General features: G+C 39.7%; 1 protein-coding gene across 5 annotated transcripts in view; it reads left to right on the plus strand.

Moving 5' to 3' along the window:
- Positions 1–23,103, plus strand: part of LOC127967910 (interleukin-1 receptor accessory protein-like 1-B) — a 193,009-nt gene that overhangs the window by 82,274 nt on the left and 87,632 nt on the right. For all 5 annotated transcript variants that reach the window (XM_052568669.1, XM_052568673.1, XM_052568671.1 and 2 more), the window contains exons 4-5: positions 2,095–2,281; positions 3,453–3,606. In XM_052568669.1, the coding sequence (XP_052424629.1) occupies positions 2,095–2,281; positions 3,453–3,606 (341 nt within the window). The remainder of the gene's footprint in view (positions 1–2,094; positions 2,282–3,452; positions 3,607–23,103) is intronic.

The following is a 23,103-nucleotide window of genomic DNA, read 5'->3' on the forward strand; positions in this document are numbered from 1 at the left end:
TGTGACAAACCGGAAGAGGTATTTTTGGAACAGAAATACTCCTTCAAACGTACAACTTAATTTTTGAAACTTTGTCCATGTTTAGCATGGGAATCCAACTCTTTAACAGTGTAAAAAACTCAGTATGAATGAAATAGCATTTCACCCCCCCTTTAAAAAATGTTGTTAAATATTAACATTTTAATGTCTGAGAAGTATTTATGTAAAAGTTTAGTTTTTACCCTTTTTTTAATGTATTTTTTCAGGGTGTGAATTTTTGGTGCATTGTATTGAATTTAATTAGACTCCTGACATAAAAATCATACCCAAAACATACCTTCAACATAATAGCAAGGGTTAAAGCCCCTGTTTTTCGTGCTTTTTTGATGCATTGATTGTGTTTACAGTGTGTAATATAACATGTGTTCATGTTTCATGTGTAAAAAAACACAGTATTTTTCACACAATTCACCTATCTGTATACCGCTGTTTTCACTGTCATAAAAACGTGCTGATGTCTTCCTTGTTCTATAAAGTCCCTCCTTCAGAAATGCCTAACGGGTTCTGATTGGGCCAGCGGTTCCTGTGTTGTGATTCGACAGCAGCTGAGTGCACGCTGCCCTCCTGCAAACGTGATTGGACTAGTTTTGAGAAGCAAGTGAGCAGGAACATGTGCTAGAGATGTACTTCTAATCACAGGAGCGTTTTTACTGATGAGATGCACATAAAAATCACATTCTATTTTTTTGCACAGCCCTCACATCTAGTTAACAAAGCTAAACAGCGTTGCCCTTTGTGTAATAAGTTACAGAAACTGTTAAACGCACCAACTTAAATAATAAAATACACTTACCAGCTGTGGTCCATAAACAACGCCTTCTCCAGACAAAGAGGGAACTGCTCCATCTTTCAGGAATAATCTTTTTGCGAATCCGGCATTAAACTGATTGAGATTGAGGAAGCTGTCCTTAGCAAAATGTGCTGCACGTAGTTTTACATGTGGGTTATAATTTTCGGGAACAGAACTAAACATAAATTGTAACCATTAATCTCCAAGTACAGCGTCCCTGGGAAGCCCAAACAAAGATGATTGGACTCCGAGAGGAAAATAACAGCGTTTCAACGACATGGCAAACACAAACGCAGCTCTTCCTTCTTCTCTGTAGGAGCGCAACAAGACCACGCCCCCTTTTTGTGTATTTATGTGGGCGGAGCTTAGTCAAAAACTGTTTTAGTGACGTCATTCCTGCAGGAACTAGAGGGATGTAGTCCAAACGGGTCGTTTTTTGTAAGTGAACTCTGTAAAATAAAATATCTCGCTTGGCATTGAACTTTGAGCTTTAGAATTGTACAGATATTATTTATACTCTAACAACAACATTAAACTAACTAAAGTTTAAAACATGGGATCACGAAGAACGGGACCTTTAAAGCGTCCTGGCTGTGATCCATTGTCTGTGTGTGTGTGTGTGTGTGTGTGTGTGTGTGTGTGTGTGTTTGTGTGTGCTTTTGTTCACCTGTGTTTTGATGAAAGCTGTCTTACAGGAACAGCAGTGTTGTCTTATTTCAGCAGGGAATCGAACCGCAGGCTAATTCTAAGACTGGAGCTGGGGATCACATGTAGTGGAGGGATGTTAATCTTTAGTTTTCATTCTGTCGCTCTCTTAATCTCCGTTCACTGTTCTTTGAGTCAGCACTTTCTGTCCTTCCTTCTTCATTCTGCATTGTGCTGTTTCTTCTGTTCAGGGAGTTGTTTTCCAATAAATTCAATTGTGGCAGTAAGAGGCGTCCGCTGAGAGAGCCACTCTAACAAAGCTGAAGAATGGCCTTCTGGCTCTCTGCTCTCATTTCTGCTGATCTGAGATGTCCTGAGCCCAAACAAGCAAAGAAACAACTGCTGAGAATGATGTGAAAACACAGAGACCCTTTAAACTGAGCGTTTACAGACTCGTTTCAGCAGTAAAGAACGGGGATTTCTCATCGTAAATGTGAACGTGAGATTCCTGTCTCCCGCTGATCACCATGAAAGAGTGAGCGTTTGAAAGCCTTTTCCAGTGTGAATGAAATGTGTTTCTGTGACGCTTGTTGATGGTGTTGGTTTGGTGTGTTTTGCAGGAACTCCTCGTACTGTATGAAAGTGTCGATGTCGCTCACGGTGTCCGAGAACAACATGGGTCTTTGCTTCAACTCCAAGATGAGGTACTTCGAGAAGGCCGAGCTGAGTAAGAGCAAAGACATCTTCTGTCCTGACATCGACGACTACATACAGACCGGAAAAGAGCCAGAGATCACATGGTACAAGGTACGATCATGCACCCATTGTGCAGCGCTGCAAAAAATGCTTTTCTTACGGAGAATTTTTTGTCTTGTTTCCAGCCTAGATATCTAAAAAAATCATACATCAAGAAGGATTTTCTAGACAACTAAAAATGATTGTTTTTGCCTAGAACAAGCAAAATAACAGAACCAGAAAACAAGGTTATTTTGCTTGCACCATGGCACATTATTTTGCTTGTTTCAAACATAACAAACGCCTTACTTTTGACTATAATTTTTACTTGTCTATAAAACTATTTTTGATTTAAGCATTTTTAGATATCTTGAAAAGACAAAAACAAAAAAAGTCAGAAGACTGCAATACTCTTCAGTTTGTTTCCATCTCCACCTCACCGATATCCATCTCATCTGTTAGGCAGAAATGGACCTTATATCAGTCCTGATGTCCCGAGGCATGGACGATGAGATGGAAAGTGGCATGAGTTAGTCCATCTCTGCCACCCATAAGACCGGTGAAATTGGACTGCGCACTAATTCAGATGAGCGTCAAATTAAATGTCTGCCACAGTTTCTGGCTAAACTGAATCAAAGACAGGTCATGGCTGAGGACACTGGTGGAGAAAACATGAGTGTGAACTTCTTCACGCCACACAGTTTGAAATACGAGTTGAAACTGAAAGATAAAACGAATGCACAGCGTGAGCAGCAAATGACTCTCTGATCCAGTTCTTTACACCAATCACATTGATATCGGTCTTATATAAACTGAGCAAGTCTAGCAAAGAGCTTTCATTAACAGCACTTTTTCTTCTTATAAAGTCTTTTTAATATCTTGTAGTGTTCTTTTTTTCTCACCATATGAAAGCAGTGCATTTCAATTAAAATGGTTCAAGTGCGTTGGGGCTATCATTATGATTAGAACATTTTATTTATATTTTTTTGCTGCATTAACACTTGTTTAACTTCAGCACAGTTTGTGCATCATCTACTCGTGGTTTACTTCCTTGACAATGAACTCATCTGCTCATCGACATGAAAATGAATAAGTGCTCAATAAATGATTGACTGGTGGTTTGACAGCCAATTTACAGATGAAACTAGCTGTTGTCAAAACACTGTCGAAGGCGATGTATTAACGTGTCATTCCAATAAAACGCATCAAGTGCATTAAACAGTCCATCTGTTTGTGGATGCAGGAATGCCGGCTGAAGCAGTGGAGACAGAGCATCGTGAGGAAGACGGATGTGCTCTCCATCAGAGACGTGCGGGAAGACGACATCGGGAATTACACCTGCCAATTACAGTTTGGGAGTTTCGTGGTGAGGAGGACCACCGAGCTGTCCGTCACAGGTACGATGAGCTCTTCTGATGAGCTGTGTCTGCTCCAGATCCTTCCTGCAGAGTTAAGTTGTCAACCCTCACTAAACAGCTCAACCAGCTAGTCAAGGTCTTCAGAATCTCTCCCAGACACGTGTATGTGCTGCTTTATCCTTTACACACACACACACACACACACACACACACACACACAAATATATATTAATGCACTGGCCACGCCCCAAACCTATACATCATCTTACAATTCATATAGTTGACTGTTGACAAATATGATGCAGGACTCCATAAATGCAGTTATGTACTATAATTCAGGATATTAATAGTAAATAAGAAAGTTGATATTGTGTTCAATTTTAAACAAAATGTGTTTTTGGTCAGTTTTGCAGAGAACACATTACGTTTAAATCCGCAGGGAACTGTTGTGCGTCTCTGAGAAACACGCTGATTCTGAATCAGTCCGTGTCTTGAAAGAATCGTGTGAATCAAAGGACTATTCATAAACAGCCATTTACTTCATTCCTTCGTTTGAACGAATCAAATTAATTAATGGTTTATAAAAATCAACAGATATGTCTGTGATTGGCTATATTGCTCAGCTCTGCAAAAACACATTGACATAGAAACCAGTCTCTAGTGTGCACACCATAGTGCACTGGATAGTTTGCAACATGTGCAATGAAACGCCATGAGTACAGCTTTAAATGAGCCGGGCCTGGATCTGATCTGTAGTTAGTTGTGGTTTTTGTGTTGTGCTGGACAGCAGAAGGCAACACAAGGCCCATCTGTGAACGCTACCACCACCTTCATTCAGTCTGATATTAAACCTCACAAGAGCTGCTCCTGCAAACGCCGTAACGAGCCTCAGCTTGGATGTTCTTCAGAAGTCCACGGTCCTGCTGTTTAGGCTTTAGAAAGAGAATCAGTTCTCTCACTTCATGCTTGTGAATCTGAATTGAACTGGCATGCAGGAATTGCAATTGTTAATCAGAGTAATTCAACACAGGTGATGCATTCTGGGAAATGGAGTGATTTTTCCAGCCTGAACCATGAAAGTTAATTTAGAGTGTGTTAAAATGCATCTAAATTGCAGTTTTGCATTGTTATCAATCTCAATTCAGTTAGAATGCAGACGGGCGAAACACACACACTTTACTGGAATGACAGATATTTGTTGCTGTGTGCAGTTAAAACCATGCAAAATACAATAGTGCAGAGCATAAACATAAATTAAGAAAAATAAAACCGTGTCATAGATAAAGAAATAATAATGGATTATATTAAAGAATAAAATTAAATTCCAAATTTTTATTAAGCCGTGAATAAGTGCTGGAGAGACAGACTGGAGTCGGTGCTCGCTGTGTCTCATGCTGTGTCAGACGAACACACTCTCGTCTGCAGGAGGTGTTTGATCAGGTGATGATGATGATGATGATGATGATGTCTCTATTGTCAGTTTGTGTCCAGTGACTCTGGAGCTGCTCAAGTGTCTCTGTGTTTTATCTAACGCTGACTCTCAGTCTGTTTGTAGGCTCTGATATCACTGAGTTTGTTGATTAGTTTGAGTTTCCTAATGAGTGTAGTGATTGTGCTGTGGTTTGCTTGAGTTGGTCAGTGTTATTGTAGTGTGATGTGTTAGGACAGCGGTCCCCGGGCCGCGGGCCTGTATCGGTCCGTTTGTCATTTGGTACCGGGTCGCACAAGAAATAATAAATAAATTACATTAAAGCTGCTGTCGGTAACTTTTGGCGCTCGCGTCTGGCGGAAGAACATCGTTGCCGGATCTACTTCTCTCAGTTTACATCTATGGCGAGTCACGCAGGTACTGTGCTACTCTGCAGCATTGCCGACCCCAACCAGACTAAACTAGTCTGAATATAAACACGTAGTATAAGGGTAACGTAGTGATTCAGGATAAGACAAAAACACGGTTTGGGAAAATAGATCCATGATATACTCGCTCATTATATATATCTTTTACATTTTCAACACAAAACAACACTGGCACAGCCCTACGCTGATTGGACCAGTAGAGCCGGGAGCGGTGGATTTTTGCGGTATCTTATATTTTTACGGCATGTTTAAACGTCACAGAGTCAGTGAGCGAGAGGATGTTATTCATGTTATGTTGTTGGCGTGATGTTATGAGGACGCTGCTAATAAAGTTGCATAAGAATACACAGTGGATTCATGTTTATTACTATATTTACAATATACCACAGTTTTTATGCCAGTCGTATCATTTTTATTTTGTTGTATTTATCCGTCACACCTTAAAGCCCGGTCCGTGAAAATATTGTCTGACATTAAATCGGTCCTTGGTGCTAAAAAGGTTGGGGACCGCTGTGTTAGGGGATTTTAGAGAAGGCACTGGTTTCTTTACTCGCTTCTTGAAATCATAGGTTTTCATCTCTTTCTTTCTCCACAAACGTATTCGTGTGGTTGAACTGTATCGTCGAAGGTCAGCAGCAAACACACTGGTTAATAGAATGGGATTGAATACATAAATCTGTTATATAACATATTTAAATATTGCAGGTTTGTGTCATATTCTGAGTTTGTTTGTCACTGTTTTATTGGTTTTGAGGAACACTGAATGTGTTATTGTGCAGGTGTGAGGATAAACACATGATCATATTGAGTCTAGAACTACAGTAAGATCATGTTCACACACAACACTGCACTCACTCCAGATCACTGTCACCATGGCAACACCAGATTTTATTTGAAAATATTTTCTTGAAAATATTTTTTTACTTGAAAGCAATCTGTGTTACCCCCAACACTGTTTGTATTTGAACCCCACGAGACTTTAATTTCTTGTGTTCAGTCTCTTCAAGAATCTTCTGACCGTCAACTATAATGCAGAAATGTTTCTGCTTCGGTTTGTTCCAGGTTTGCTGTTTTGCAGGTTCTATCGGTCCACCTTCATGTGCTCTTACGTGATATGTCAGATACTCTGCGTCTGTGGGAAGGAAAGGTGTTTTTGTGTTTGGGACTCATGATGCTGTATGACAGACATTCATCGGATCTTATTTGGTCAGGATATCTCTAGCAGCTGTTTTCTCAGTGTCTGGATGTTTCTGTATTGTGTGATGCTCTTATATTAGTCCGTCTGCTGTCTGTGATGTCACTAGTGAAGCCTGTTCTTGTGCTTTCATGACATCATCAGAGTCATTATTCACATGACCTGTACAGCTCAGCTGATTGGCTCTGGATAACTGAGTGCTTTCAGACCATCCTGTCAGTCAGAAAAAAGCTCATTACTCTCATGTGCTCACAGACCCCTGAACTTTCCTTCAGCGGTGGACAGCACAGTCCACTGTTGATCAAACAGCCAGATGCAGCTTATTAATATGCTTGTCTTATAGAGATCTGCTTCCTGTAGGACGTCAGTGTAAGACCCTCGTCCCGCTGCCCGACTAATGAAAACAGATGATTATACTTATTGAATTTGTGTCATGGATTTGGCTCAAGAGTAAACGCTTAAAACATGTTCCCGAATGGGAGGGTAGAGATAAATGTGTTTTTCTTTTATGGAGAGAGACTGAAGTATTTAGGAGTATGATGAACTCCCTCTGGATATTCATTAATTCCAGCTCTTATATGTATAAGTCTCTTATATCTGATTGCAGATGTATTTTCCGCAGTGTCATGTATTCTAAATAGAAATCAGCATAAAACACCCAGATGTTGTAATGCTGTATGCTAACCTAACTCTGATGTCAAAGCTGGGAACGATTGAATTTTGAATAAATACTTTTGTAGATCGGCTCCACGGAGAACACATGTGTGATGATGTTCAGGACAGGTGTGTTTGATATTAGTGACGTTGCACACTATTAAAATCATGTGTTATGGCCTAAATTAATTTTCCCATTGTATAAGCCACAGCTTTTAATTCTGTATGATTCACATTTAAACAGTTTATTGAATCACAGAAGTGGTTTGGTGTTTCCATGTATTTCTGTAAGTGTCTTCATCAGAATGAATCGCCATGCATCGGATCGTTCGCTGTGTATTCAGTTACACGTCAGGTCTCCAGCATGTGCTTTGAATCTGTTTTTTTTGTTTTGTGGCAGTGGTAATACAGTGTTGGTATTATTGTATAATGCATTATGAACTGAGTGGGTTAATGGTTTTTCCAGAGAAATCTGGATCAGCTTCCAGCTGCTTCCTGCGGATCAGAGAGGAGTGTTATATAACAACATGACGCTGGAGAGCAGGTGAACATCACAGCGGCGTTCAGTCCTGTCCGCTGCTCATCTATGAAGGGGGAATAATAATACACTTAATAGAGTGTAATGAGGGTGTGCAGGGGGTCTCTGTTTCAGGTGCTGATGTCCTTTCTGAGCGTGTTTGGATCTTTTTTCCTGGAGGACACCGAATGAACGCTGAAGCATTGAGTGTTTGTGCAGCTCTCTCTCTCTAGGAACAGTAAAGCTCATCCACATAAGAATCAATATTTAATGTCAACATTTTATTGTTTTTTTTTTTCCTCTCTTTGGCTCAGATGAGGCTTGTGTGTAATATCAGTGTTTGTGGCGTCACATGTCAGCTGTCAGTCTAACTTCAGATCTGTCACTCAAACTGCCGTCGTCATGGCAACAGAGTGAATAATAATTAGAGCTGTTCCCACCTCGTGCTTCCTGTACTGCCATATTACACATGAGAGAGAGGGAGGGAAATAAACGAAGACTTGATGCAGAGAGAAACGGCTGAAGAGAACGGAGAGAGAGAGAGAGAGAGAGAGAGAGAGAGAGAGAGTTTGAGGTATTCAGGATGATGGATGAGCATGTGATCAATGCCAGCGATCTGTCATGTGGCTCATTTTCATAAACACATTACTGATGGCCACTCTCTTTACAGGGTGAAACGGCAGCCGACCCTCTTCATATTTAACACCACTCCACATTTCTCTGTCATCTCATCAGTAGCTCATGAAGCTGCAGCGGTGTTGTGTAGATGCAGCTGATATCTCTGTCCCAGAGCACATGAGATGATCCGCTGTGCAGTAAAACACACGTCATGTGATGCTTCTGGAGCCAATCACAGTCTGATTAACATGTAGATCACATGATCATTAAAGGACAAGTCCACTTCTAGAAAACAAACATCCTGATAATTTACTCACGCTCATGTGATCCAGGATGTTCGTGTCTTTCTTTCCTCAATCACAAAGAAATTAAGTTTTTGAGGAAAACATATTAAGATTTTGCTCAATATAGATGACTTCAGTGGTGGTCAATAATTTTAACATAAACATGACCCCAGCTGAGGAATAAGGGTCTTCTCTAGAGAAATGATCAGTAATTTTGTGAAGAGAAATAAAAAAGAATTAACATTTTAACCACAAATGTCACATGCCAGTAGTTCTTAATCTGTGTACTGTGTTAAAAACTCCATCTCATTTATCCTCCAACTTTAAAATTATCCGACATCATTGTTTACATTTTTTGTAAAGGGCAATAACTTTTTTGCATGTTGGATTTGTAAAAACTGATGTGCTTCTGCTTGCATCACGCGTGACCTTTCGAACATTAGCTAATAAATCACAGAGCTAAGGCTAGCTGAGCATATGTGTTTGAAAAGTGTGTGTGTGTATATATATAATAAGTGCACTTATTATTTAACAAAACTAAAGCCATCTGGACATTTATGATGTTTAATATAACTGTAATCTAACTGACTTGTTTGTTGAGGATCTTCTCCAAGGAGCCGGCAGGAGGCGCAGGGTTTGTGATGAGGAGGCACTTTTCCTCTGTGCTCAGAGTCGTTTTAAATAAATGAGCGGCGAGGAGGAGAATGTCTAATGCAGTTATATTTAGCAGTCATTAGTGTGGCCTGGTCGAAAGAAAGGCTGTTTTTAAAGTGTTTTTCATTAATTACACAGGATCCTCCATCTTGATGGAGCACGAGTGAGATGAGTTCTGGATTCTGAGAACCATATTCAGGTCAGAGAGATTTATACTGGGACTAACATGATATTAGTATGATATTGACATGTAAGGGCTCTGACTGTGGCCTTGAAGCGGTGTTTCTCAGCCTTCTCCATTCTAAAGCCCCTATATATGATGTGAGCTTGTCATTATGACAAAGCTGCTAGTTTCCACTGTCAGAAGCTGGGCATGTAAATGCAGTCCATTTACCATGTCAAATAAATTAACATTTATTTTAAGCACATTAACGGGGTTAATTATCATTTTTTTATATATTAATCATAATTATTTATGTTGTCCCTTTGCATGCTTGCAGATAACCTCTGCCTTAAAGCATACCTTGATAAGAACCAGAATGCATTGTGATGAGTGCATTACCAAAACATTTTCCAAGAGGATGTTGTACAAAACCATTTTTCATTCTATTATTGTGTGCAGCTTTTGCTTATCAATATGCGAATGTTAAATCTGTTTCGGGAGTTGCATGAATTGTATGTCAGACTCACAAGGACTGCTTCTTTCAAGTCAAGTCAAGTTGAGCTGTATTGTGATTCCGCTACATGTGTGGACATACAGTCGAACGAAATGTCATGCCTCACAGAACAACGGTGCTAAATAAATACAAACATACAAGTCTAGTCAAGCCACCTTTATTTATATAGCGCTTTAAACTAAAAAGATTGTGTCAAAGCAACTGAAAAACATTAACCCCTTTACGTGCAAACATCGGCGACGGCCCCAGTTTATTATTGTTTCACTTTCACAGCACGTTAAACATCACTCTCTTACTTGATCTGGACAAACTGTGCATCAATTGAAAGTTTAAAGACTCAAGCTTCGATATTTGACCAATATTTTGATAAAACATTGTTGCAGTGACAGTTATTTAGTAATTGTTATCAGGAGTGCAAAATAATAAATCTGTATTATGCCACATTTTGAATAGAAATTCACCACTCATTCATATTCAGTCACGTCAGCAGCGGTTTATTTGTGTTCACATAGACTCACTGAACAGCGTCAATAAGGATTTATAGACCAAAGATGCATATCTGCGGAGATATATGGATATATTTACAGATGTTTACTTCATATTTCTTGAGACAGAATCATCATTTCTATTCATTTTCCACGGATTTACGCGATCTGATGATAAACAGCCTCTCCCAGCGATCTCTGTGTGTGTTTGCAGTGCTGTGAGCTCGTGCTGTGTGTGACTCAGACTCCGATTGGGTCTTCGCCATGTCAGTCTTAGAGTGTCATATCTGGACAGCGTCAGATCGTGTCACATGCTTCCTGTGCACTTCCTGGTTCATATCTTACCATAACACTGAAACACCTCTGTATACACGAAATATCCGAATAATAAACCCGCGATTACGATAGTAAAGCTTGGTATGAGATTTTCTTGAGATATGGGGCGTTTTTATAAAAAAAAAATCGAAAATGTACATCTGAAATGCTAACTTGTGCAACGATGAAAAAGGCTATAAATAGCATATTTTTACAATAGTAAACGACCAAATTCCACCCCTGATCGCTGAATGAAGTTATTACAAACACCGGGGTTTAAAGTGAGTTTTGAGTAAAAGTGTAATAACAATTTAATAAATTGTCTGATGTAGCTTGATGCTAACGTTAGCTCTAATGCTACTAATAGCAGGTGCATTTCTTCTTCATAATGCATTTCTGTCGCAATAATTCACTTAATGTCGTAAGAAAATGTTTTTTTGTATTTTTATAGTAAGACTTTTGATAAATAAGGGCTAAATGCATACTGAGACTGAAGTGAGATAGCAGTTTAGTGGATTGTAAAGCTTGAAATAACCACAACAAAGGCTAATAAAGGTGGAATAAAAGCAAAAGAATAATGATAAAAGAATAATAAAGAATAATAATGTGTCATACCTGGTGGAGGTGTGAAAGACTCGTTTTGTGAGAACAATAGAATCACGGATGGGGGAGCTTTAAGAGACAAAAACGCAGACAAAGCACACAGTGTTCACATGTGAGACTGAGTGCCAAAAATCAATCTGATTAGCCTTCTTTAAAAACACACATGACATGGCCTTATGAAAATTTCATAATCTAATCTGTAAAACTGTGAATTTTATGAAATATTTTCTATGAAGCTTTGGTAGACTTGTGGCTTTTGCTACACTTTGTTGCTAAACTCGTATCCTATATCAACAATTTTTTTTATACATTTTAAAAATGTTTTAAATATTTTTATTTTTGTTTTTATGTTTGAGTTTTCTGAGTGATTCTGATTCCTGAATAGTAAACTTTGAAGTGTCAGCTTTGTGAACAAATGTTGATTATGTATCTAGTCAGAAAGAATCAAGAGCAAAAACATTTTTATTTTGGGTATGTCATTTCTGTTTCCATGACAAAAATGGAGGGTGACTGGTAAGAAAACAGTGTGTCAATAATGCAAAATGACAGTTAAAGGCAGTTCATCATTGAATTCAGTGATGTCATCATCTCAGTTCATCTGTAGTATCTGTAACTACAACAATTAAATAAAACAGTATAAACCTATACACAACTAACCTACTGACAGATTTTGACTATAAATATACTATGTATAAAAGATTGCCTTTACAAACATATATACATATACATATTGTGACGAGTCAGCTGCCTCCTCCCTGATTGGAGGGCGTGTGATGGGGCGCACCTGAATGGAATGGAGCCTCATCACCGCCGCTGTTTAAAAGCCCAACGCGCCTCTCCTCGGGAGACCGGTCTCTTCCCCGTGCATGCACGCTGGTGTCCTCGTGGGTCCAGGAAGGGTGCGTTGAGGGACTCCCGCGCCACAAGAGGCGTGTGGCCGCCGGACTCCGCCCCTTACCTGGACCCTTCCTTCATGAACACTGCCCGACCCACACGAACCCTGCAGCACGACGAGGACACCAGATTCCCTGTTATTTTGGACACTCTTCCCCTTTGGCCACTGTTTATCCCCTGTTTTATTTGATTTCTGATGCCACGCCCACTGTGTCTGTCTTGTGCTCCTCCCGTGACACTGGAGGAGAATGCGGGCAAGACGGAGCCTAGACAGCGCAGTTGGGGAACATCTGGTGACGTCACTCCCTCTCGCTTGCAAACGTTCGTGAGAACCCGGACTGGGACGGAGGAAAACTGGGGACAGCCTCCCAGCCACAAAAGTGGTAAGTGACTTTTCTGTTATTGTCATTTTACCCTGTGGTTGGTTGAGGCTGTCACTTAAACCCGGTTTCTCTGTCCCTGTTCCGGTGCGCTGCGAGAGGGAGGACCGCCCGGAGAGGAATCCCCGCCCACTCTGACCGTTTGGAGCCTGGTTGAGGATGGTAGCACTCCCGTGTGGGCGGCGCCATGATGACGGGGATGTCGCTTGGGAGGGGGAATGTGACGAGTCAGCTGCCTCCTCCCTGATTGTCACCGGCACCCGTCCTAAATCGCCGCCCTTCACCAGGCTCCTTTCATCGCTGTTGCTGATGTGACCCACCACCGTTGTGTCATCCACAAACTTGGTGATGTGGAGCTGAACTTTGCAGTGGTTTCCAGTTTCCAGTCGTGGGTCAGCAGTGTGAAGAGCAGCGGGCTGAGCACACAGCCTTGTGGGGCACCTGTGCTCAGTGTGGTAGTGCTCAAAGTGTTGTGGCTGACACAGACTGACTGTGGTCTTACAGTTAGAAAGGCCAAGATCCAATTACAGAGGGAGGTATTTAGGCCCAGGAGGTTTGGTTTATTAATGATTGCTGTGGAATTGAGACATGTGGGTCTGACCGTGCCGTCATCTTGAATGGTTTAGAAAGACAGTAAGGATACTAGGGATTGGAAACACTAGAGGTATGTATCTTCTGCTGTAAATGTTGTGTGTTTACACTGCAAAAAATGATTTCTTCCTTAGTATTTTTTTACTTTTTTTTTTTTAGGCTGCATTTTACTCACTCCCAAAGCATTCCAAGTTGTATATGACTTTTTGCTTTCAGATGAATCCAATTGGAGTTATATAAAATTTGTCTTTGATCTTTCAAGCTGTTTCGTGGCACTCAGGGGGTGTTGCAGTGCTTCATTCCAAAAGAAGTGAAATAAAAAGCATCCTTCCCTCCGTAAAAAAAAAGTGTCTCACATGGCTTCGGGGGGTGAATAAAGGCCTAGTAAATCAATGTGTTTTTGTAAAAAAAATCCATATTCAAAATGTCAAGTCACCTTTATTTATATAGCGCTTTAAACAATATAAATTATAACATAGCAACTGAACAGAATTAAAAAGGAAAATAGTGAGCCAATAAAGCAAAAAGGCAGTTTATCATTGAATTCAGTGATGTCATCATCCAGCTCAGTTCAGTTTAAATACTATCTGAGCAGTCAAGTCAATGAAAATGCTGGTAATTAAGTGACCCCAACTAAGCAAGCCAGAGGCGACAGCGGCAAGGAACCGAAACTCCATCAGTGACAGAATGGAGAAAAAAACCTTGAGAAACCAGGCTCAGGTTTTATATACAGTATGAGGCTGTTCATGTCTGCTAACCCTTCCATGTTTCTCTCTCTCTCTCACACACTTTTAATCCTCCTCTCACAGAAAGCACTCAGCATGTCTTAAAAGCGAGTCAGTGAATAAAAGGCCATTTGATGTGTTTTCTTTGCTGTGTGAAATGAATATCTTCAATAACAGCCACCCAAAGAAGGGGTGTGTGGTAGTGTGCTCTCTAACCTGCATTACAGAGCTATGGGACACACAGTTTCCTTTCATTTAGCCCTTAATGGCTGTTAATATGTCCCATTTTCTCTATGAATCACAGTATATGGGTGTGTGATCGTGAGTGTAGAGACTTCCATCAGTTGTCATTTAGTTTGCTTCAAAAAGAAGCTTTTAGAATGCTGAGGTCAGTTGTGATTGGGGGTGGAGGTAAAGGCAGGGATGTGGTCAGGGTGGAGTTAAAGGTATGGCCAAAGGAATGGGCGGGGCTTGGGATGGAGTTAGATGAGTGCTCAGAGGAGTGGGTGTGGTCAGGGTGGAGTTAGAGGTATGGCCAGATGAGTGGGTGGGGTTAAGGGCGGTCAGAACATCTAGATTGTAGTCAGCATTAAATTATGATTGTTCAAGTACAGTTATTGAACTCGGTACGTGTGTTCATATTCCTGTATAGAATATATTTATTGTTTCCATTACATTCTCTCTAGCTTCTCTGAATGAAAAGTGCTAATGGAGTATGTGTAAATGTCAGCTGTCTCATGAATTCTTACATCTGGGATCTGTAATGATGATCACACTTCATCAATAAATGTGTCTCTCTGGCAAATTATCACTCAGTTTGTGTCTCAGTGTTCAGAGTGTTAAACTGCTGTTAATGAAAACCACAAACACTTTGCTCTCACACCCACATTTTTGTTCTACCTTTTCTAACCTCCTGTGTGGATGATTTTCATCTTAAAATTCGCCACTTACCTTTATGATATCAAGTCAAGTCACCTTTATTTATATAGCGCTTTAAACAAAATACATTACGTCAAAGCAACTGAACAACATTCATTAGGAAAACAGTGTGTCAATAATGCAGAATGATAGATAAAGGCATCCGTTTAACTTTCAAACCCATGAAAGAATGAATGAGGGACCTTGAGTTTTTTTTTTTTTTTTTTCAAGAACATAATTAACTGTGATTGTTTTGATGGCTCTACTCCCACTAAAGGTTCATTTGGAAATGAAAGGCTATAACCTGTAAAAAAAAAAAAAATAGACAGAGAATGAATGATAATGACAGTCTGTGCATGCAAGACATGTCAGGCATATTTATGTTTTAAAGTTGTTGGTTTGTTCGGTAGGTGCATTGTTGAATAGAGAATCTTAACGTGAGAGAAGAATACAAGTGCTTTATTTTTATGCTCTAGACCGACCCAGAATTTAGCTCCGTTATTCAAGACGGAGTAATTGGCTCTCAGGCAGAGCTGGAGTCTTGAGCTGTCAGTAAACACATCATCCTGTTATAATTGAACACTTTCCTGTAGTTTTAATAGCACATTGTCTCAATGGCAACTGGAACAGCCCTCGGTCGTCCTTCCAGAAGAAATAAGTCGTATTTGGCTTGTATGTGTGTGAGAGAGAGAGACTGAGGTCTTCTCAGGACAAGTAACATTTGTAAGAAGGATATGTACCAACCTGTAAAGCCCCACTCAACTGTTCAAAGCATACTGTAGGTGAGGAAAGGTCAGGACTGTCCTTCACGTTTGTACTGACTGTGAGCAACTGCATGAATAATTCAGACTCGAGCCTCGAGCGTCATGCTACAGACACGTTCTCCCGTCTGGTCACTCGGAGGGGTCAGATCACGGCACGTTACACGAGCCCAGGAAGATGCTTGTCTCTGTCTCTTTATGGGAATCAGTTCTGTGTGGTGTCTTCGACCCCAGCAGGCTGTAATTTGCACCTTCTCGTCCCCCCTGCACATGACAGCTGCTGGAGCTGTGACACTGTCATTTTCCCTTCCGTTCTCCAGCTCTCATCAATCCTCCCGTAGCCGCTGACCCGTCCAGTCGTATGTAAGCACTGGTTCCCGTATCACCGCTGCCTTCCTGCTTTTACTGGACTCCTGTGAGCCTCTGGGACAGCTGCTGTCACGAATGCCTTTAGCTCTTCTGTTGGAGGCTCCCTTTTCCTTTTCCAGTGTCCATGTAAACTCATTATTAATTGTTTTTTTTTTTTTTTTTTTTTTTTTTACTTTATATCAATTATTATGATAAATGTCTTCTTAATACTTGTTCATCATAGTAGATGGTGATTGTCTTCACACACTGTCATGTTTTGAGGACTGGTGGCTGTAGTGGTCATGTCTGATATTGGAGGCTGCAGATAAATTAGCATTATTGTAATGATCTGGTATTTTTACATTTTGTGTTTTATACTCGTGTTCATTAACATGAACTGGTCCTTTTCAGTAAATACACATGTGAAAGATTCCTTTATGCTCTGCATGTTTGGTGATTATTGCTAAATGAAAATTTGTTAAATGGACAAACCTTACGATTAATTGTTTGTGCATGTGTAACGGCACCGTGGTGAACAGATTGACTCCTGTAAAACAGGAGAGAAACGAGGAGACGGTGTATCAGTTTCGAGCTCTCTGCAGTAACTTATTTTAAGAATTGTCTTCAGCAAACACATCTCTATAAGAGTCATTTTATGTTATGTCTTTTTTTTAAAGGGGGGGGGGGGGGGTGAAATGCTCGTTTTCACTCAATATCCTGTTAATCTTGAGTACCTATAGAGTAGTACTGCATCCTTCATAACTCCAAAAAGTCTTTATTTTTATTATATTTATAAGAGAAAGATAGTCTGTACCGATTTTCCCCGGAAAAACACGAGCGCCTAGAGGCGTGACGTGTGGGCGGAGCTAAAGAATCAGGAGCGCCAGTAGGCTTTTGTGTTGAGAGCGTCTGGAAGCTGTGACACAGATCCAGAGGCTGAAATTCAACAAGAGCAGCATCAGCAAAGGCTTCTCTATGTGTATATATATATTTGCTTAGCGGTTTTGGAAAATGACTAAGTTCCACTTTTTTTTTTTTTTAAGCTGTACATGTGGAAAGTGCAGTTTGATGACAACATCGCATGCTGTTTACTTGATGTGCTTACGCGCCGATAGCTAAGTTAACAACACAGAGATATTTGAAGCAGTTTTACTCACCGCCTGCGGTTCCAACACACGATCGTGACCCTTTTTCGTTGGGACTGCATCATCCTTAAGAAATAAACGATGTGCAAATCCGTCGTCAAACTGGGCCTTGTTTGTAAAACAAGCATCTTCGAAATGCAGGGAACAAACACAAACACTTGCACAACTCCGTTGATGCTCTGTAAAAATAAACTCCATCCACTGGTCTCTTAATGCTGTTTCTCTTTTGGTAATCTGTGCAGGGTTGTCTTGCCCTGGCAACCAAAAACACACTTCTTTTGTGACATTTGTCGACGCTCTCGCTCTGATCAGTGAAGTCTGTTGTGCTCTCAGTGCTCTGCTATACGGGAGCGCGCGCTCTTCCGGCAGAAGTGCCTCAGGACCCATATAAGGAAATTCCGCTCCATCTAACGTCACACAGACCCATACTCGAAAAAAACTTTCCGAAACTTGTGACAAACTGGAAGGAGTATTTTTGGAACAGAAATACTCCTTCAAACGTACAACTTAATTTTTGAAACTTTGTCCATGTTTAGCATGGGAATCCAACTCTTTAACAGTGTAAAAAACTCAGTATGCATGAAATAGCATTTCACCCCCCCTTTAACACTACAATGAATTTTCAGTGTCCATGTCAATACAAAATCCATAATAAAATAAACCTCTCAGTACACAAATGCATGTTCACTTACTTTTCGTGCTTGTATTTTACACTAATTATCAAAATGAAATGTAAAGACAATGGTAATATTCACTGGCTATTTTTTAAGATACTTAGAAACTTCCATTCACAGTATTTTATCAGTATCATGTCAATACAGTACTGCAATATCATGCTCAGAACTAATAAAGTGCTTCAAATATAACTTTAAACTTCATTTTAAACTGTACATTTCCAACCAATGGTGGGAAACTAACATACAGTGAGCTAAACATATCTGTTAACACTGCAATCTCCAAAAAATATCTTCATGTGCATGTGAGCATGGGAAAGTGTGTGTGTGTGTTGAGCTAATTTGCTCTCTAACGTAATGTGCATGTTATCAGTCGGCCATTACTCTGTCGGGCTTTGCCCTCTCATCTCAAACTAAATCAGAAACAGATCCTAAAGAAAATTATTTTGCTAAAACGGATCACTCATATCCCAGGAGAGAAACGAGGAGACAGTGTTTCAGTTTCGAGCTCTCTGCAGTAATGAGAAACTCACACAGCTACAGTAAACCTGTCACCCGACGCTGCCCCTGCTGGCCTGGAGCAAACACTACACAATTACATTTGAAGTAGGAAAATCACATAAAAAATAGAAAACCTTGAGATACTTGTTTTGTTTTTTTTAAATACAATAACTTGTGTTCAAATAAAAGACAATAATTGTGAAGATTCTTAAAACACAAATACAACACTTTTGTGGTCGTCCCATATGCAGTATCTGAGAGGCTGGACTGGAGGATTCTGGTTTCATGTGTGCGGCAGACAGTAGCGACATGTTGCTTTTCTCCTTCTGCTTGTGCTTCTTGTGCATATGAGATTCAGCTGAAACCTCTTGCTTTCTTCAGCTGGTTTCCCCCTAACAGCTACATAATTAGCAAATAGTTAATTAACTGCTTTAGGTGCCAGATTCAGCATGTCATTACACCTCCTCATCATCTCTGGATCATCTCAGCTTTTTTTTTTTTTTTTTTCAGCATGTTTAGCACATTATGTGTGTGTGTGTGTGCGTGTGTGTGTGTGTGTGTGTGTGTTTGGATCACATTCATGTGCTCGTGTGAAACATTCATCTCATTAAACAAAATTCATTTCCTGTTTGACTCTCATAAAGCATTTTATCTAGGATAATGATGCAAGATCTGCTTAGTGTTTAGCAGTTTTCTCTCTCTGTTTGTAGATCATGATCACTTCACCTGTGATCGGAGAGGATTTGTCTCTCTTTAAAATGTTTGATTGTTTGAAGTCATTTAAAATGGTCTTTTTAATATTTCATCATGAGTATCTTTTAGAGATATATCTCATTCTCAGTGAGTTGGTTGTGGTGTTACTCACTCACACACACATACACACTCACTCACTCTTACACACACATGCACACTCACACACATACACACCCTCACAATGTGTGTTGTTGTAGTGAACAGGTGACTCTGGCCGTGTGCCCCAAACACACTGACCTGTTTGAGCAGGAGACAGGCTGGCAGTGTCCATCTCTGAGCATCTGAGCACTGTGTGTGTGTGTGTGTGTGTGTGTGTGTGTCTATCAGTCTAGTCCTTTAGTGTCCCTCACATGTCCTCCCTCTCTATCTGTCCATCACTCCAGCAGTCTGTCTGCATGCTCTCATCCATGATTGATAAACATTTAACCACCATTAACAAGATCCATTCATTCATTGGTGAACTAAATGAGCATATCTCCCCTGATGTCTCTGGGTTTAATGAGAGCGAGTCTTCTGATGTTCCGGGTGTTTGTTCAGATCCTCCGTCACTGCTGTGTTTGTGAACCGAGATACAGTGAAGTTCGTTAAGGGCAGAACTGAACGTGTCAGTGTTGACTTTAATGTTCTACTGAAGAGAACAGATGGCTGATGCGTGATGCTCGCTTCTGATTGGCCAGCTGAGATTCTAAGATGAAAACGAGAGAGAGAGTTCGCTCTGAGTACTCCAAACATTTATAATCTCCTGCAAATATCTTTCTGCTACATTTGTCGTTGAAGCCGTATGTTATCTGCTGGTCTTTGTGTGTTTTGTTGAGACACAGACAGTGACATTCATTCTTATTCATTCATTAAAACAATCAAGTGCCTCTTTTTGATTTCCACTATAAACTCTCAACACGAGTGGTGTCTCTTCTTCAAGCCGCGGTGCTGTGTTCATGTGCAAGAGGGACATTTACTCTCTCTTAATTAAAGATTATATCACATCATTTTCTTCACAAGAAAAAAAAAAACTTCAAAGAAAACGAGTGAAAAATAATATCTGTGAGTCCACAAACTGAAAATGAAGCAAAGTTGTTTGCATGAGTAAGATTGACGTTTTTAATATCCACAGCAGCGGCGTTGGATTGGCGTGACTGAGCCGTCGGCGGCCGGGAGAAAGCACATCGTGTGCCACGGCATCGTCCTCATTATTGAGGAAACAATGCATAATTAAAGTAATCATGATTATCATGATAATTACCATTCGCTCACCATTTGCACATCTGCTTAATTATAAGTTTGGAAAATTCCTCCACGTCTGAATTCAGATTTTTTGCGATGCTCGTTCTGACGTGGTGTTGATAGTTTGACGTGAGTGCATCAGCTAGAGGCTCTGGATCTGCCGCGCTGATGTTCGTCTGTTGTTTTAATTACACAGAAGTACATGATAATTGCCTGTCACTGCGGGAAGAAATCGGGCCCAGAGCTAAACGTCTACATGGCATGAGGCTGTCCCACATTTTTAAAAAAGCATTCTTCCATAATGTACTTCAGGGGTCATCAGAAGCAACATGCACTTTTACAAGTTGTTTGAACTGAAATATGTGTTGGCAGTGTGTGTACACAACCATCCTATAATGATTAAAAAAAATCCAGTGTTTATTGTTTATTAATTTTTTTACCTAGTTAAATAATTTCCCCTTTCTCATGTCATGCAGTATTCAGCCAACGCCCCCCCCCCCCCCCCCCCCCGAGTGATCTGTGAACAGTCAACCATTGTTTCACCTCCTGAGCAGATGTAGACAAGAATGATTCCTATGTAGGATGTGCCATATCATACCCTCCACAGTAATACTGATATAAATTTAGAAATGATAAAAAAAAGTGTAGTGATGCAAAGATGTATGGTGGATATACGGTCCACACACAACAACAACACCAATAAGTGTGTTCAACTTGAAGCAGTGCTGCGCAGACTGATCGGTGTATAACAACAAGAGGGGTTCTAGAGCATATTTGAGGATCACTCTTACCTTCTGAAATAGGCGAGGAGCATATCTTTAGTAAAGCGCCGTGGAGAGAGGGGAGGTGATTTAAACTAACTGCCTGAAGCTAGCGTAAAAACACGGCCTGCGCATCGTCACGAAAACTTGTCAATCGCACGTGTTTTAAGCCTTGCCAATTTAAACATTCAAAAAAGTTTAAAGCATTCAAACAGAAGACTCGGAAAAAACTCAACTGAGAGTTCAGTGCACTACTCTTATGACAATAGATTCACACTTCACTCATTAGTAGCTCATTGGAAAAGGATTGAAAATGCCCTTCATTTTGTTTGCACTACATGGACTAAAACAGGTTCCTGAAAAACAGAGCTGATTTTGACAGGGTAAAAGGCAGACATGGGGACTTGTGACTTGGTGACTTGGACTCGAGTCGACTCGAGTCGCTATTTTTATGACTTGAGACTTGACTTGGACTTGGAAGTTAAAGACTTTTTTGTTTGATTCCATGATGTATTTTACTGAACATGATTATTTACAATGCAAATCCAAATTATTTTAATTTACTGACAGTTACTTATATCTTGTCTTTTAACTTCATTAAGATCAGATTCTGCAGGTAAAATTACAATAATAAGGTGACTTGACTTGGACTTGACTTGACATAGCTTGTGACTTGACTTGACCAAGAAAAAATACTTGGGACTTACTTGAGACTTGCACATGTGTGACTTGGTCCCATCTCTGGTAAAAGGGTGTTGTTTTACACTAATATTGAGAAATTTTAAACAAGAATGTTACAGACTTTTCATTAAGACTCTAAAGAATTATAACAACTTGTGGAAAATGTCCATCTGATGACTCTTAAAGTGCTTTATTTTTGCACACTAATTTTTTACTTAATTCTGTAGTACTTCTTAAGATAAACTTAAAGTTATTGTAGACTGCTCTACATGCCTCTACTACGGGAGCTTCCATGAGTGCGGTTGCCAAATATGAGAGTTGTAATAACAGAATCAGATCTTCTGCCCAGTTTTTTGCTTATTTTACGCAATCTGGCAACAATGCTCTCATCTGATCTGAAAACAGCAGATCTGTTTTCTGTCATGAGATCTCAACTGTATTGTTTGACATTGTGATTGCTGATTGTTCTTTTAATAGAGAAATAGACTATTGCCATTTGGAATTACTTGGAATTTAATTGTTATAATTAATGTAGACAGATTGCATAAATATTTGGTATTAAATTATATAATAAAAATCCTATAATAAATCCGTACACTAGATGAGGTAAAATGCTACCAAAATTTATAATGATGTACAGTTAATAATAATCTTATTGCTAAAACGAGAATAAACGAGAATAAAATAATTAGTATTTTCTTTGATTTAAACTAGAGAAAAATGTTGAGACTTTATCGACGAAAACCAAAAGTAAATAGGATAAGCTTGACTAAATATGATAAAAAAAATAAAAAAAATCTTAAAAGGACATTTTAACACAGGTTGAAAATAGCTGAAAAAATTAACCCTACGATCAACCAAGTGTACTCAACTGTGCTATTGTGGGACACCATGAATATGAACTACAATGCGCTTTTCCAAACTGATTGCACTATATTTTCACTGTTTTATGTTTTATTATTGTTTTATTATTATTATTTTTATGTAAAATCATTTTTTAACTGTTTTTAAATGTTTTAATCAGTTTAAAAGTTTTAAAATTACTTGTTTTATTTTTGTTATTATTTTTCTTCATGATTGTTACTTTCTTTTATGTAAAGCACTTTGAATTACCATTGTGTACGAAATGTGCTATATAAATAAACTTGCCTTGCCTTGCCTTTTAACATACTATCTATTTTAACATACTTCTAACATACTTTTAACATACCCCCCCCCCCCCCACTAACATACGATGACCTGCACCAGTCACTTTGTGTGTAGCACTGGTCTGATCACTACCTCATTCAGCATGGACCTGACGTCACTCTACATCCTCATCAGT

This window comes from Carassius gibelio, chromosome B11 (genome assembly GCF_023724105.1).
Source record: "Carassius gibelio isolate Cgi1373 ecotype wild population from Czech Republic chromosome B11, carGib1.2-hapl.c, whole genome shotgun sequence".
NCBI lineage: Eukaryota > Metazoa > Chordata > Actinopteri > Cypriniformes > Cyprinidae > Carassius > Carassius gibelio.